The 17,778-nt window shown below is 41.6% G+C and overlaps 1 protein-coding gene across 2 annotated transcripts in view; it reads left to right on the plus strand.

Moving 5' to 3' along the window:
* Positions 1–402: 402 nt before the first annotated feature.
* Positions 403–17,778, plus strand: part of USP15 (ubiquitin specific peptidase 15) — a 101,329-nt gene continuing 83,953 nt past the window's right edge. For both annotated transcript variants that reach the window (XM_090042421.1, XM_090042422.1), the window contains exon 1: positions 403–566. In XM_090042421.1, coding sequence (XP_089898547.1) covers positions 478–566 — 89 coding nt within the window. In that variant the 5' untranslated portion in view covers positions 403–477. The remainder of the gene's footprint in view (positions 567–17,778) is intronic.

Genomic DNA, 17,778 nt, shown 5'->3' on the forward strand with positions numbered 1-17,778 from the left:
ATTCAGCCGCCCGCAGCCCAGCCCTGGGGGCACCGTGGAGAGGCTGAAAGAGGCGTGGTTTTGTTTTTTGAACGTGAAGGAGACGAACCGTTAAGCAGCCCACCCTCGGGGCTGGTCGCACGCTCGGTCACGGACTGCTTCTGCCGGGAGAGCTTGCGGGAAGGAAGCTGTTCGTCTACGTCACGGCGGGGGAGGAGCCGAACCCTCGGCGCTCATCCCTGCTCCCCGCGAGAAGTCTTCTGGCGCGCCGGTGGAGGGTTGCCGGCCCCACGCATGCGCGCAGAGATGGCCCTCCCGGCCACCAGGGGGCAGCGGCGGCTCCGGCGCCGGCGGCCGCGCTGTCCCCGCCCCCTGGGTGTCCGGGGGAGGGGGAGCGAGGCGGGGAGGGCGTCTCCCCGGTTGGCGTCACTCCCAGCATGCAGCGCGGCCCGCTCCTGCCCCTGCCCCTGCCGCCGCCGCCGCTGCCGGGGGGAGAAGATGGCGGAGGGAGGCGCGGCGGATCTGGACACGCAGCGTGCGGACATCGCTGCGCTGCTCAAAACCGCCCTCCGCAAGGGCGACACCTGGTGAGGGCCGCGCGGGCTGGGCCGCGGGAGGCAGGGAGGCCCCGTTCCTCCCCCGCCGGCCTCTGCCGGGATCCGGCGCCGCCCAGGCCCTGCCCCCGGCCGCCGCCTTCCGGGGGCGCGGCGCTGCCGCTCGGGCCCCGTCAGGAGGGGGCGGCCGAGGCCGCGCTTCCCGGGGGCCGCTGGAGCTCGCGGGTGGCTGGGCCGGGGCCGGGCACGTGGGCGGCCGAGGGAGCTCTGTGCCATACAGATTGAAACGAGGAAATGGCCCCGGGCGGGGCGCGGCGGTACTGCCCTCTGCCCGCTCCTGCCTCCGTCTGCCTGTTGCACGGGGGCAAAAACCCTGTGGAGGCCGCGGGAGGCGCCTCTCCATGGCCTGCCAGACAGTCACTTCCAACAGGTCCTACCACTGCCAGCCCACATCTGTCTCTACCTTCTTGGCCTTCAGTTTCTGGCACTTGTCAGAGCCTGGGCTCCCTACGATGGCCCTCTTGTCCAGGCAGCCAAGGAAACTCTCTGAGGACTTTTTTAATGAAACGTTACTCCCTCCCCTCCACCCCTGCAAACTGCCACCTGCCAGCCAAGTGCCCGCGTTCGAACTCGCTGGAACTGAAGTTCCAGGACTTGAACTTGCCCATCTCATCCTGACTCAGCCCTTGCTGTCGTTCTAGTTACATAAGCCACTGTGTTTAACAGTCGTGGGTGTCTGAGCTGGACATGTATTTTGACGCAGTGTTCGAGAACATTTTGCTCAGTGGTATGTTTTTTGGCGTAAGAGCAAGTTGCTGTGAAACTGCGAAAAGTAGAATCCCCTCAGAAAAGGGAAGATGGGTGCTTAATGGTTTAAATACCAATGTTGAAAAGGCAGTTGCCTTTTTAAGAAAGCCCTTTCTGTTCGCAGAGGTTTTATCTTCTAGTGGGACTGCTGTTTCTGGATACAAGAAATTTCTGTGAAACTAGTAGAAGTAAGAATGAAAGAATGTGTGGGTGGATCAGGCATAGTAAGTTTAGCAAAGTTCATCTGAACTTGCCGGGGAAAAATTATTATCATTTACATAAATATGAACACTTGTAACAGTGAGGTGATATAAACTGGAGAATAAGTGGGCTGTATTAGAAACTGAAAGTGACTATAAAATGAGTATGAGTCTCTTCCTATTATCACATCCCCAAATAATATTTTTTGGTTAGTTACCAAATGGAATTGGTAAAATGTTTATACTCATTTAAAAGAAATCTCTTCCAAAACAGAAAGTTTTCATACAGATATTTTGTTTATTCTGAAAAAAGTAGAAAGTAGCTTCTTAAGAAATGTGTTTTGCAAATGAGAACACAGTCAAAGCCCTGTTGAGTTTTTATATCATGATATAGGATTACCAGTGATGTTGAGTCAGCATTTAAGTGATTCTGAAAATAAATGTGTGCTGGGTCATAACATGTTCCATTTTAAGTTATTCTGTTTGGGCTTTAGAGCATTGTGCCATAAGCAGGATGATTAAAAATATCATGCTGATAGTGAATCTTTTTCTATGTTCCCTTTCAAACTGGAGAGAGTCCCAAGAAGAGCAACAGAAATGCCAGTAGGTTTAGAGAAACTACCTATTAGGAAAGGGTGAAAAATTGAACTTGTTCTAAAACAGGTGATGTTGGCCATAAGTCTTCCCAGGAAGTAAATGGGATAGTGGTTATCTATTCTCCATCTTCACTGGAGGCAGGAGAAGAAAAATGAGCTTAAGCAGCAAGGATGATTAAGGTTGGTTAGTAGGGGAAAAATTAATTATAGGGGTGGTAAAATACAGAAACAGGCTGCTTGGGGAGGTTGCAAAATCTGCTTCATTGGAGTTTTAGAAAAACAGGGTAGACAGCTGTCAAGAATCTTCTGTGTCTACTTACCCTGCTGTGCTGCTGTGAGATGGACTAAGTCAGGGATATCAGATATGGCTGGTAGAGCCGTGGAGACCTGGGGATGCCAGGGCAGGGGCCTTTACTGAAATCTGGGGTATGGAGATTGAGGATGTATTTTGGCAGGAGAGGGAGGTGACTAACAGCTTTGTTGCTCCCTTAGCCTATATAGCTCTGCTTGCTTTCCCCCCTCACCCCTCCTCTGCAGAGATGAGTTTGGATCTGGCCCATGAGGAGCCTTGTTGTCTGGATCCACCTCAGGGGCCTAGGAAGTTGGTGCCTCTTAACTAGATAATGTTTTGATGATTTTTCGTATCCTAGGTTTCTGATTTCCATGTATATGTGTGGAAAAGCCTTTTTGGTTTGCCAGTGATTTAAATATTGTTTCCAATTTTTGTTAGTTGATGTTATTTTTGTCAATATTATAAAATCACTTAGAAGTTCCCTAAAACTTAAATAAGGTATACTCTTACCTCTGCTGTGATTTCCTTTTTACAGTGTCATCCAGAAGTGTCATGGGCCATTCAGGTTCTCATATTTCAAAGGAGCTACAGGGTTCCAGTTTCATTACTGATATGACTAAAACCTTTTTGGAAGTGATGGAAAGAAATGCAACATGGTGACTTAAATATCTTGAGTTTATAATCCCTTACTTTTTGACCAGTACTTGAAAATTTTGCTAACTTTTTGATGAGTGAGGGAATTTTGTCAAATTGGGCATGATTTAAGCTTTCATTTAAAAGGGGAAAAAGTTTAAGGTATTGTGACTACAGGCAGATGTGAACTGACTGTAAATTAAGGCAGAGCTGTCTTCCTGAATTTGCTTACAGAAAATTGAGTTCCTTTGATGTTTGTGTGTTTTCTGATAATAATATAGTGAGATTAAAACTGACCAATCTTTTCAATGTTGTCCTTCAGATATTTTGGGGCAGTAATGAAATGGACAAGAATCACACCTGTTTATTCTGCTGCTAGTTTGGAAATCTCTGAGCAACTGTAGAAGCAGGCAGTGGAGTTGAGAGAGGATTAAAAAAGAAAAGGGTAGAGGGTACAGAAGTGATAGGGTAGTAGAAGTAAGCCCCTTCTCATCTGAGTGAATTCTGGTTGACTGTTCAGTTTTATAAGGTGCCTCCTAGCTAGAGACTGATGTGAAATAGGGAGTTCCCAAATTGGATATAAACATAGCAATAACATCCCCAAATCCTAGCAATCTCCGTCTTTCTAGTTGAGTGTCACATGAAGCTAGGTTTCTCACCGGTCTTGCTGGTGGACCTCCCTGTTGTGTGACCCTAGTTCTTATGGATTTTTTGTATCTGTGTCTATGTACTGGGTCTCCAGTATGCTTTTTCCAACCCTGTGTACAGTAGTAAAAGACTGAATCTCAGCTGCCTCACGTTGTTTCTAGATGTAGTGATCTGAAATGTTGAAATGGAAACGTTGAAGTCATTGGACCAGTGCTGGTCTCCCTGACAACCACATCACCTTTCTTCCATTCTTTCCAACCCTAGCTGTAAAATTGATCCTCTTTCTTGTCTGATACTGTGTTCTCGGCCCCAAACTTTTGATTTCTTATTCATTTTCTACTTTATTAACTTTGTTTCTTGTCCTTGCCCTGCAGGTCCCTCAATGGTCTGTTTCTCTTTTCTTTTCCACTCTTGTTCTCTTGTTGCCTTCTTGTCAACCAGCAGTATAGCCTTAGGTATCTATAGGTCAACTTCTGCAAATGTCTTCATGTTCTCTTTTGTTATTTCTCATACTGGATGCCATTGATTACAAGACCATAGTTCTCACCTTACATCTCCTAGACCTGCTTAGGGCATGATACCTTTAAGAAACTGGCTGCTAGTAATGGCTGGCTGTATATCAATTAGGTTCCTTGAGGTTTTCTCTTTTCCTCCAGTGTTTTCCAAACAACACTGCTTTCAGATATTTATCATCTTAGATTGCGAGCTGTTGGGGGACAGAGGTTGTATTTTATATTTGGAAAATTAATTAGAGAGGGTTTATGTGTGCAGTGAATTAAGTATGAACATCCACTTTTGGTCAATGAGTGCATACAATCTTTGGCTGCATAAATAGGGGACTGTTGAATAGAAGTAGACATATTGTATTTCACAGCATTAGTGAGATTTACTGCTGTCCAGTTCTGGTGACCACAGTTCCTAAAGGATGTTGACCCTTGGAAAAGAGTTCAGAAAAGAACTGTAGGAACTTATTTGAGGTCTGAGCTACCTACCTTTACAATAAGAGACTAAAGAAGCTCAATCTATTTAACTGACTGAAGGATGTTAAAAGGAGAGTCATTCGTGGTCTGTAAGTACTTAAATGGGAAGGCAATTTCACTTACAGAGAGAGCACTTTTTAGACTATTAGATAAAAGCATAATACCAGTGGCTGCAAACTGTCTACGCCAAAGGAATCATTTAGAAACATATAATCAGTAGTAGACTCTTCATTATTATGGGAACTCTTAAATAATCCTCATGCCCAAGCATGTGATATATGCAGTTCAGTGGTGCCTACTATCCCTTTATAAAAAGTTTGTAAAATGCTTTCTCTAGCAGTTGGGACTTTTTTTAAAATTAGTATCTTACCAGTGTTACCCATGTTTGGTTGGGTCAGATCATGTGAATACAGTGGATCCAAGTCACTTAGATTAATGGAGAGACTCCATTTTACATGGTAGGAGTGGAGCCAGGGTTTGCCCATGGATACCTTTTAGAGTAGTAGTATCTTTGTCCATCTTGATTGCTTACTGTCTTTGAAAGTAAGAAGCACTGCACCAATTTACCGAGGATTACTCTGGCTTCTTTTGTATAAATTAATGTTTTAAAGATTTAAAAAATGGTCTTCCGTCTCCATATCAGACTGATTCATTGCACATGCAACACAATAATTTGGATCACCTTACAGTGTTTTGCAAGACAACTCATTTGAAATTCTTATAGTAGAGTATTTCCTGTGGAAGTCCTTAACTCTGAAATTTGCTTCCATCTGTTCAAGAAGTGTCAGAATATGTTAAACTAAAAAGCATGGTGAAAGGCCCATCTGTTTTGCATTTTTTTTCCTGGGGAAATATGAAAAATTAATTTAGAAGATGCATATCTTCTTCTGTTACACTGACTACCGTATTTTCTCACATACATCCCATCTTCCCCCCCCCCAATAACTTCCCCAAAATTGTGATAACACTTTCAGTGAGGAAGCTGTTTTCTTTTCTGAAAAGGAGCATTGCTGAAGACATTGGGCATGCCATGCATTGCCAAAATGACTGCTACTGGTGTGTTTGAAGAACAGAAAGTTATATCAACCCTTTCATAGCTGTAGCCATTGGCTGAGCACTGTAGCTTGTGCCCAAAGCAGCAAGTGACCTGTTGGTAATATTTTGATGAGGTTTGTGATGTGGAAACATTTACAGGAACTTAAATAAAGAACTACTTAGAGCAGAGAAGTAACAGTCTTCCTATTGAGTTTTGCAAATGGTTGGGGTCTAACCACGTGTGACAAACAGTAAGTAAGTCCTCTTGGAAACATAGTGTGTCCAGGAAGTGAGGCATTACAGGAAACAGCCTGTTGCACCAGGAAGTTAGTGATGCTACAGTTCCTGAACAGTCTGTTTCCAGGAGGATTTAATGTGAGTCACATGGTAGACTTTAGCTCTGGGGGGAAAATATAAATTTTCCCCCTTCTGAAAACAAGGTCCATGTTCTATCTGGAGATGTATTGTATGTGAGAAAATATAATGCTTCCTGTTGAATTGAAAGCATGTGCACAGAATCAAGTGTTGTACTTTGAAGCGTATTATATGTTTAAAACAAAAAACCACGCCAGGTCCTCTGTAGTGTGAAGAGACATTATTATCCTTCAGTGGTATACTCAGAAGCTGTTTAGTAGTTGATCACATGCAATATAGGAACTAAAGAACACCATAATAAGTAGAGACTGGTTTGGCAATTTAGATAGACTATAACTGAATGGTAATTTCTGTAGATCTTGAGATTTTTCAGTACGAGATTTTTAAGGCTAAGTAGTTAAGAGTCCTGATGTGTTTTGTGAGTCTGTTTGACCCATAACTTAATTTTCAGTCACTCTTTCTTGTCATAGAACTTTGGTTTCAGCTGTTCATGATTCAGTTAAATACCTATATGTTACTCTTGTCTCTCCTGTGTATGCAGCTCATTATTTCTGAAGTTTTATGAGAGAGCATACCATTTAAGAACTTGAAAACAAATGGAGAGGTCAGTTAACCATAGATTTTCCTAGCTATACAGTAATTATGTTTAATCTTAGTCCCAAATATATTGACACATAGGGTAAGTGTATGAACAAGGGTAAGCACGTTAATTCAGGGGTTGTCAACCATCTGGCTGCCGGGGGTACACTTATTGAAAAAGTTTGAAAAGCCCTGTATTAATTCATGAGTAGAGAGAAGTAGTCAGCTATGTTACTGTGAAGTCAGGCTGAAGGTAGGCCATAGTAGCACCATGTTATTTCTTGCTAAGTAACACTGGTATGAAACCTCACAAGAATAAAGATTGGAAGTCATCCTTAAGACAGGAGTCCCACTTTACTTTTAGTAGTTCAGTTGTGCCATTTTTGTCCTCATTTTCCAAATATTACTTTGTTGTTGCACACAGTAAAAAGAATCAGCTGTGTGGACAGTTTACACAGTGTTGTCTTTGAAAAGTGAAATAACTAGGGTTTAACTAAGATGCTGTATCTCAGTGGCTCATTTTGATGGAATCAGTGATTTTTGTATGAAGTACTTTTCTAGTTGGTATTCTATTTTGATTTTGAGGTACTATGAGCCTTAATGATTTAAATTAGCAAATTAGTTTGCTATGTAGCCTTACTTCTAGCAGTGTATAGTCAAATAATTAACATTTTAAAAATATACAGCAGGAACAATAATTGGTAAGGCATATGTCCATATTATTTAAATATCTTGGTATCAACTGTGTATTAAAACAAAGGAAATGCAATTAAGACCATTTTTTGGTTCAGTAACAATGATTATCCAAAAGGTTTGTCTGATTCACAATGTATAGTTTTATAACATATGTATTTTTATCATCTGAAACGGCTGCCAGACCATTCCAGAATTTAGAAAAAGGAGTATACGTAGAATCATATTTTTGGAGCTCTGTTCTCCTATTTTGTTCATTTGGTAACATTCTATATGGGTGCATATTTATAAAATAGTTATGTATTAAAGGTAATATGAATATATTTTTGCTTGGTGAATTTTAAATTGTCTAAGAAATGGAACATACTTAAAGTTTTAACAAACTCATTCTCTTAATCATTGAAATTAAAGGAATACCGGTAAGAGTTCAAATTTTGCTATTCGTAGTTGGTCATAGTTTTTGTTAGCTTGTGCTACTATGCTTGAATATTTTTATACGAAACAGTTATTAGCAATTGGACTCAAATTCACACATTTCATCAATATCCTTTCATTTGGTTTTATTCCTAATTAAGAAACAATTTGACACTCATTGTTTAATATACATACGTATAAAGAAATACTTCTTGTGCTTTTAATATCTATGTAGATTAGGATAGAGAGGCTTGAAATCGAGTAATTGATAAGAGAAAAGGACACCAGCAAACAGACTGCCTACATGTTTATAAAGATTTTATTCAGCAATAGACTTGGAGTATTAGTATAAATTGTTATATCATGTGCTTTTTACTTTAGGTTGAGTTACAGTATTTGGTAATGAATATTGATTATTTTGAGGGAGGGAGGTAATGTTGGTTCAAATACAACTTTGAAGAATAAACTATTCTGTGAAGCCAATCATTTACATGTAAATTCTTCCACTACAAAGAATATGCAGAATAAATCTTAATATCTTTAAGCATAATTTGAAAAACTGAACATATTGAATAATAGTCAAGGTGACAGGGTTTAAAGAAACAGTTTCTTCAAAGAATCCCTTGGCAAGTTTGCTTTACATGTTACGATCATATTGTAATAGTGGCTTTCCTATGGGAGGTCCTAGACATCTAAGCCTCCATTGCTTTTGAATAAAATAGTATTAACATGTATGCACACTTCAGAGAAAAATGCTTACATAAATTATTTGAATAACAAAACTCCAGTTGCCCCAAAGTCAGTAGGGAAAGTAAAGATGAGGATGACAGGTGTCATCAGTAGAATTCCAGGGGCACTGGGGCAAAGCCTCTCACTCTTGTCTTCAGTTGCTGAGGAAGACTTGTTGCTTGGCTTTACCGCATTTTTATTTATTTATTTTTGGCCCTGGAATAAGATTCATACCTTTTCTTTTTTGAAAGGTAGAATGAAGAAAACATATTGTAGTAAATAACTTGAGTAGCAGCAGTTAGGGAGCTGATCGTGTGCAGATTTTCTGCTGCTTACTTGGCAAAGGCAAAAGTGAACCCTCTCAACTGTATCTCTCTCATAGTTTCTGGTAGCATTTTTTTTTTGTTTTCTTCTCTTTTTTGGAAAAAGGTGTGCTGTATGTAGCAAGATACAGTATGTTTGGGGACTTCCATCTGTTATTGTAGCCTCTAGAATTGTGTTAATGTCTTTTCTTGGCTCATGAACAACAGCAGGCACATTAGTACTATTCATAGCCTCAGGAAAGCATGTTTGATTTGTATTTCATCCTGATTTACAAGGTTATAATCATAGCCATCTGACCTGAAAAATTAATGTTTTCATAAAATCTGAAAGTCAGTAGAAACTGGTAGTTTAGGCCACATAAAGTCATCTAGAGAAAGCTTCACAGTTGCAGGTTGTACTAGGTTTTTTCATGCCTTTTAATAAAAGCATAATAATTACAATATTAATTGTAATCTGTTTGGGAGGAGGTCTGTAGAACAGTGAAGCATGCCTGCCAAAATTGACCTGTGTCATGAATGACCTGATGTTTTCAGTTAAATGATAACCAGTTCATATATTATTTGCATGGATTTATCTGCTTTCTGTATACTGTCAGCTTAACATTGTGATAAGAAAACCGTTATACTTCTGTAGATCCATGTGTGTTTTCAAGAAAGAGGTAACATGTAAAACTTACTTCTCTGACTTCTTAAGATGTTTTAGTGCTCGTAAAAGATACCAGGCAATGCCAGAGGTTGAGTTGCTTTACTTACAGGTATAGCTGCACCAGTATATCGGTTGCCTCTTGGATTGGCCAGTAAAAGGGAAATGATGCTATCGACTTTTTTTTGCCCATTGTAGCTGATAATGTTTGTTGGGCCCAATCTGGATATAGGGGTCTGAGCCATTTTCCATCCCCACCCCGTCCCCTCACTGCCGGGCTGGGCTAGGCAGGAGCAGTGGGTGCAGCGTCCCAGGTGCTGGTGCTGACTGTGGGCTGGGGCTGGGGCGGGTGCTGTAAAAGGCTGTGAGTGCCACAGAACTGTGACTGGGGAGGGGTGAGTGGAGTTGCCTTGCTCTGTGTACCTTAGCCTTCAGTGCCTGCAGCTTCACACCCTAGGGGCAGAGCCTGGCAGAAGCCAAGACAGCTGCTCCCCCGCACTGTGTGAATTAGTCCTCCCTCGACCACTTAGCCCAGCTGGGTTCTGCTCTTCTTGAGGCTGGGTTCATTCAGAACTCCCCCATAAGGCATGAGAGCTTTCCCTGCCCCTGGCAGTGGCAGCACAAGGGGGGGGGAAGGGGCCCTTCCCCCCTGCTGGAACCTGGGGTTCAGCTGAGGTGGAGGAGTGGTCCAGCTTCTCCAGGCCGTGGCTCTACCCTGGGCAGAAGGAGGAGGGCAGGGAGCTTGGCTCAGAGACCACTCAGCCCTGGTCAGCTGGGAAGGCTCACACCTTCCCCCTCAGCTCTGCTGGACTGGCTTAGGCAGCTGCCCACCCTGGCCTGAGGTTCAGGGGCATCATACAGAAGAACAGGGGCTGAAGGCCTGTGCACAGCCAGTTGCAGGCACTGCTAGGCTAGGCCTGCCTGCTGCAACTGTCACGGGCACTTGTGTGCTCTGGAGGTGGGAGGGTTGGCACTTTAATTAATGGCTCTGGCAGTCGCTTTAATTAAAGTGCCATAGCGTCTTGTGTATCAGCGTCCCTATGCTTAAAAATGTGGGTAAGGGCACTTGAACTAAAGGTTGTTCAACGAGCTTTAGTTTAGGTGCCCTTGCCGCCACTTTTAATCATGGGGATACTAGTACACAAGACTCAGGGTGCTGGAGCATGCCCAAAAAAAAAGGGGGGGTTATTTATGTCAGTAGTTTAAAATGCCTTGCATTATTACTAAATATATTGTTTGTCAGATCGGCATTGGCTGATATGGTTGGTTAATAATCAGCTGTCAGTATCGGCCAAGAAAATCTTTATCAGTGCACCCCTACTTATAGGGCTTGCACAAGTGTGGATTATAGATGTACAAACTTCTCCTTGTTACCTGGAAATGGGGGTACTTCATGATCATAAAGCTTTTGGCCTCTCCAGTGAAATTTTCAAGTGTAAATTTTTGCTTGTTAGTACTGTACACCTGAGCATTGTTTACATGGAGCATTGACCCTGTACTATGTATTTTATTTACCCAAATCTAAGGCAACCTTCAATTTAAGATGACCCCCTAATAATTAGGTTATATGGGAAATTTATACATCTGTTACAATTTTCCAAGTATAGAATCTAATTATCAGAGGGTTATCTTAGATTTGCCCCTTCCACACTGCTATGGGGTGGGGGTGGCAACCCTCTTGCACGCTGCCTGCGCTGCCACTTCCCCCTGCAGCCTTCCTGCCCCCAGCCTCAGCTGCCCACAGTTTCTTGTCTCTTCCTCTTACCCACTCCCCACATTCTCTGCCTCTTCTGCCCACCTCCTTTACTGTCAGATGCTGCTTGGGCTCTACTCCCAGGTCATGGAGCACAGCACATAGAAGTCCAGCCCCTTCCAGGCCACACAGCAGAGTTGGTGCTGCCAGTTGGCTGAGCAGTTACCAGGTGCTCTGTTGGGGAGAGGGGGCAGAAGCTGCAGAGGTGAGGTCAAGCAAAGCAGGCTTGGCGGGGAGGGTGGGCTGCTGTGAGGACTGGCTTTGGCTTTAGCTTTGATCTTGACCTGGGCTAAGGACCAGAATCAGAGCTGCAGCAGCCACTTCCCTCCCCACCTCTTGCCCTAGGCTTTGTATGTGAATCTAAAATGAGGGGCTTCCACCCCCCCGGCAGACTGGGGAAAAGCAGTTGTACATGTAAGTAAATGTGGTAGTAAGAGTAAAGGGGCGTATAGTTTGTAGCCACATTGGTTTAAGGACATAGGCAGACAAGGTTCTTTGGGTAAATCCAATATCTTTTATTAGACCAACTCAAATAGTTGGAAATACTCTTCTTTGGAAGCTTTTGGGTGTAAAAACCCTTTGTCAGGGTGAGGAAGCATCTGCAGTTAGTGTGTGCTCTTTCTGGATGGAATGAATAGTCATAGTAGTGAGAGTAAGACTTTTGGTTGCTACTGAAGTAGGGCAGATTTGAAGTGTTGTCTCTGAGATGAATGCTCTTTTAAACTCATAAAATCTGCTTCAGCAAGAGCTATTTTCTTTATTTTAATTTATACAGTGTTAAAAGGACTTGAGTAAACATGTACACATTGAGCAGTTCAGTAAAAAATGTTAAAGGTAATCTACATGGTTTTGTTTTAAAATCTAAAAGTTCTAATTAATTTGCAAATAATCCTAGTTATAATTTTTCATATGATTAATTCAGTTCAGTTTCATTTTTAATTGTACTCTTCTGTGCAAATTAATGACTTCGACAAATAGTTCATCTGAATTTATTCCAGCTCATGAATCACTCTTAAAGCTGTTGGTTCTGAGTTTGAGTATTTGATTCTTTTTCTTTTTTTTTAAATCTATGAAGTGTCTGTGCTTGTTAGTTTTACTCTTCAAAAATATCTTCTGACATTTTAGAGGCTTCCACTGTCCCTCAGCACCAGTCTCTCTACATGCATTTCAAAATCAGTAAACTCACTTGCCAGGTTAGTAACTTGTCAGATTTTTCAAGCGTTTGTGTCTGTTCCCTGATGGAGCCAGAGTTTCACTCAGTTCACTATAGAAACTGAGTCATGGTTGATGACAGCTGTCAGCAACTAGGCAGTCCTGAACTAATGTTTAAAAGAATGTAACTAGTTGTGTAGACGGCACAAAACCAGTTTCAGTGCCATTCAGTTGTGTTTCCTGTTATGGTGCTAATAAACGTGCTGGTCGGATGTACCTGTTGTTGACAGCTGTTTTCCACTGAGAGTCAGTATCTTGAGTAGACAGCTACTAAATCAGTGGTTCTTGACCTTTTTAGACTCAGTGCCGGCCCTTGGAAAATGCCAGCTCTTAACTTTTTTTTTCCTTTTCTTTGTTTTTTTTGACTACAGAAAAATACTGGAGCAATTCTTGTGGTCTGAGTTCTATGCAACAGAGTCAGAATGTTTTTAACGCTCTGAGTTCCTATTTGAAATCTCTAGGTTCATCTTATGAATCATGTTTGCCCACCTAAAAATGTTAACTCTGTACAATGCGCCGCAACATCCTTGCAAAGATTTTAAGGCCAGAGTACCACAGTAACCTGGTAGAGAAACACTGTATTAAATCATACTTTGCCATTTGGAAACAGATTTTGTAGTAGTTCTGTGTTTTTTCCCAGCTTCTGTCATCAACCTTTAGGATCAGGTTTCTGTAGAGATTTGTGTTATAGTGTGAAACTTTATTTCATAAATATTTTATATTTGGTTTGGTAAATGTTTCAATGAGTAAACTAGAATTTCAGTTGCAAGCAAATTTAGAAGGCCTGCAGAAAGTCAGCCCATAGTACTTTAATGTTCTTGTTATGATCTTAGGCAAGCAGCTTCATATCTGTGCATCCCTTTCCTCTCCCATGCTTTGCCTTGTTTATGTGAAAGTTCTGTGTGATTGTCTCATACTTCATGTTTATGAAGCATAATGGTATAGCATAGCATAATGATACCTGAATCTCAGCTGGGACTTCTAGGAGATACTAATGTGCTACAAAAAGAGTTGGCCACTTACAGCCTTTGAGCTGAATATGACCCATGGAACCATTTGATCCAGTTTTTGGATATGGGGCTTCGGTGATGAAAAGGTTGCCTACCCCTTTACTACAGTGTATTAATAAATGCCACTCATCTCTTCTAACACTCAGTGAAATACTTCATCCTGTCTTTAGCACCAGACAGCTTCATATTTAATCCTTACAAGAAATATATTTAATCCTCGCTCCTCTCAAAAAGCAAATGGCAATTTCAGCTGCTAGTTTTTTGAAAAAGGCATGCAGCAAATTTTCTTGTGTTTGTCAACTTTGGTGAATGGTGTTTCAGTTGTTGGTGTACTAAAAATTTACTAGATACATGGCAGTGAAATTGGAGAAGTGTTTTATGACGGGCATGGCTGAAAACCAGAATATGTACCATAAGATGGAAGTTTTCCAAACTTGTAATTGAACAACAGAAGATTTCAGAGAACTACTAATTTTAACATTAATATTAATAATGTCTCCATCTACTCCATTGAGTAGTTTTCACTTTCACCATTGTCAAACTTTTGAAATTATATACCATAATGAACACTTGACTGCATTGTATCATGCTTAAGTTAAATTATATCTTTATATGCCACATGAAACAAATCTATTGTGTTAGAGTATGCTAAGTAAGGAACCCCCCCCAGAAAAGGTCCTCTTAAAATAATTAACTGAAACTTTTTCTGGGATTTCAGTTCTACAGTCTTTTCCAGTGAGAATCAGTTATAGATCAGTATTGCTAGGTTCTGTATTGCAGTCTGAAACTATAACAATATATTAGCTGTTTTTTATTAGAACCTAATGAAAATGCATTAGGAGATGGATATTTGTAAACTTTTCTGTGGGACTTTGAGGAAGGTTTTTGAATTGGTTCCAAAGTTCAGATAAGCCGAATATTACTGCTAACTTTTTAGAGAGAGCGCAGGAGAGCTTTCTGAAACAGGAGTGATTAAGTATTGTAGAAAGTTTGTTAATAAGAAAAATTAATGCCTATTAACTACCCCTATGAAATGCAATATTTAGGTACCTAAGGCACATTATAGTTAATGAAAAGCATTTCATATTGGGTGTTAATCTGCAACTTTCTGATGTAGGTTTCTTTCTAAGCATCATGCAAGATTAATTATTTAAGAATTGAGCAAACATTTCCAGCTTAATTTTCTTTCATCTTCCCATTGTAGACTTAACCCTAACTGATCCTAGTGACCATATATTTTAAGCTTAGTTGGTATCTTACCACTCACTTCATTATGCCTTTGTATGAATGACATAGCATCCTTCTTACAAATGAAGATAAGAATGTTTCACAGAGTTTGCATGCTTAATTTCTGGTTTATGAGTATTTCTGTTGAATTAAGTGAAGCCTGTCAGATGTTTGTGTTTACAGAAGTAGGGCAAAGAAAGTTTTTAGAACGCAAGAAAGTTAAATCAGGTTTTCTCAAAGAAGTCTAGTTCGCTGTCTACTTTACGTGCCTATGCAGTTTCATTTGATAAGTACTGAAGGTTATATTGGGAAGAAATGTAATTCTGTTTTATTCTAGTAAATCCTTCTTGGGTAGAGACGGCAAATGTTAAGGCATTTGAACATACTCCATTTTTCTTAATCTTACTGAAGAAGTAGCATTTCATTTTTCATTCCAGAAGTATGTATGAAGCAGGAGGGGGAACCCTGCCACACCATTGTTACAGAACAAATTGAATGTCAGTATTCAAAAGTTTATTGAGTTGACTTCAGTAGTCTCCTTACGAACTATAGGAGCTGAAATAAATGTATGTTGAATTACTAGCCTTCTAATGAACCGACATTAGAAATTCAAAACTGTATGGCTACAGTGGGAGCAATTCGTTTTGTGTGGTTAGCATTGTTAAGATCCAAATTGTTTTTCTTGAATGCATAAATTGCTCATGCTTTGCTAATCACAGCAGATACATCTATTTCAGAGTGGTGATTAAACAGTTGTCTTGGTTATCTTGGTTTTACTGAACTGAATTAAAATTTACTAAATTGAAAGGGTAGCTATATGAAAACAAGGTCTTGTTATATTGGGATTTTGGAGTTTTGGCAAAAAACTATAAGTTTCAGCATGAAGGCAGATATGACAGGATCTGAAGACCAGGGAAAAGGACTATTGACGTCAAATTGTGATTTAGAGATGGCTTTCCGCATGCAGGGGAAAACTGAGTGGGTGCCAAGAAGCTGATGCAGAGTTTACATTAATTAAGACAGAAGGTGACCTGCTTTCTGTGAGTGAACTAAGCAAAAGTGTGGGATTTTAAAAAATGTATGGAAAAGCATTGCAGGAATTGGATACCACCTAACTCTGGGAACCCAATGGAAAGAATTGAAGATTGGTAGCAAGAATGGTGGGTAGGTGATGATACACTAAAGGAAAACAGAGTTTACTATCTCTGCTAGTGTAAATTGTTTATTATTTTACTGCTAGCATTCTTCGTGTTTTGTTCAAATAATTTTTTGTTCCCTTTAAATGGTGATCCATATATGGATGTTAGAATTGGTGAGAGCTAACTCAGACTCCATTTATGGATAGGGATCTACTTAGTGTGGCATGACTAAATAGTTTTCACAAGTTGATTTGTGGCACAAAGAGCAGATTTTACCAGTATTTCCCAGATGTTCTCTGCCAGCCTTGTCCCTCAGTGCTGGTTGGTTGAGGGATGAGGGTGTGGCCTCTCTTGTTTGCTGGCTCCCCTTTGTGTGGCCCTCAGTGCTGATTGGCAGAGGCCCAGGGAGGGGGAGGGGGATGGGGGGGATGTCTGCTGCCCTTTGTGTGGCCCTGCAAGCTGGTGCCTTCATTCCCTCCCCTCACCCCCCGGTGGGCTTTGAGGCTGGACCATGGCAGCCAGGACTGCAGGCTCTCACTGGGGAGTCAGCATTTTATTTTTATTCCATTTTTAAGTTGATTGTGGACAGTCCCGTGTGTCACAGAAATCACAACTTGAGTTAGACCCCTTTTTATGGATGGTAGAATTGGTGAGCACTAACTCAGGCCAGATAGGATAGGTAACCCCCCACTACTATTTTAGTGGTCACGTTGAGTGTGGGGCACCATGGATGCAGAATTTGCTAGGGAATCAGAGGGAGAGAAACTTGTCTCTCACACTTCTTATGTCTGTTACTAAGCATATATCTCTCAAAGGCCCATATTTATCTTGCCTGCAGCATGCTCTGGAATAAGATATGCACCTTATTTCTGAAGGGCAGAATGAAGGAAAAAAATCTTTCTTTGTAGTAAGTAATTGAGTGACAACAACTGGGGAGCTGAGCCTGCTCATGGTTCTGGTTCCTGTGGGTAAAGAGCAATGTAGACTTTTGCCCAGCCAAAATTTAAGCTGCAGAAACTGCTGTCACCATATTTATGTACTCCAATTTCCTTCGGCTGTTTTTTTGGGAAAAAAGAATGAGTTCTACGTGAGAAAATGATGCTCTAGATGACTGACCCAGTCTGTACAAAGCATCTTGATTACTTGTTATAGGAAAATTAAGAGGCCTTTGACGCACACTTCTACAAAATTGAAACATTAATTACTCTATCAGCTTTAACTTATGTGTTTCCTCATTGTTTTAATTGTGTTGCTGTATTTATATATAGACTTTTAAGTGTAATAAAGATGTTACTGAAGGCTTTTAGTAGCCAAACTATTATGCAACTGGTGCAGATTTTACTTGCGTTAGGCGCACAGAACTCCTATAATCATACTTGCTTAACTTGTTCAAGATGCACATTGTGTAGTGGCAGATATTTGACTAAGATTTAAAATAAGGGTGCACTGATAGAGATATTTGGGGCCAATACCAATAGCCAGTATTTAAGGAGGCATATTGGCCAATACCGATCCGATTTCCGATACAGCTGTCTCCAGCTGGTAAGTCTGATGTGTTGGGAGGGGCAGGAGGAGGGGCAGGTACGGGGGTGGGGGATTGGAGCCATGGCTCCCGGAGGGTGGAAGCAGCTCCCTCTGATGCTTGCACCTTGGGAGGGCACGGGTCGGAGGGGGTGTCTGCAAGTTCTGCCTGGGGTGGGGTGGGCTGCAGCCAAGGTTATGCAGGGCTGTTCTCAGTGGGAGCTTGGCTCGGAGCAGGTGCCAACAGTGCTGGGAGGATACTGGATCCACCCCAAATTTTGCTCCTGCTCCACTCCCAGTGCCACTGCCGCCAGCTGCCTAGTGTAGCCCCAGCTCTTCCTAGTGCGTGGGTCGAGGTAGGGTATTGAGTTGGGGCTGCACCAGGTGGCTGGCAGCAGCGGCGGCATTGGGAGTGGAGCAGCAGCAAAACTTGGGG

Source organism: Crocodylus siamensis, chromosome 4, assembly GCF_052110815.1.
Source record: "Crocodylus siamensis isolate JL-2025a chromosome 4, ASM5211081v1, whole genome shotgun sequence".
Lineage (NCBI taxonomy): Eukaryota > Metazoa > Chordata > Crocodylia > Crocodylidae > Crocodylus > Crocodylus siamensis.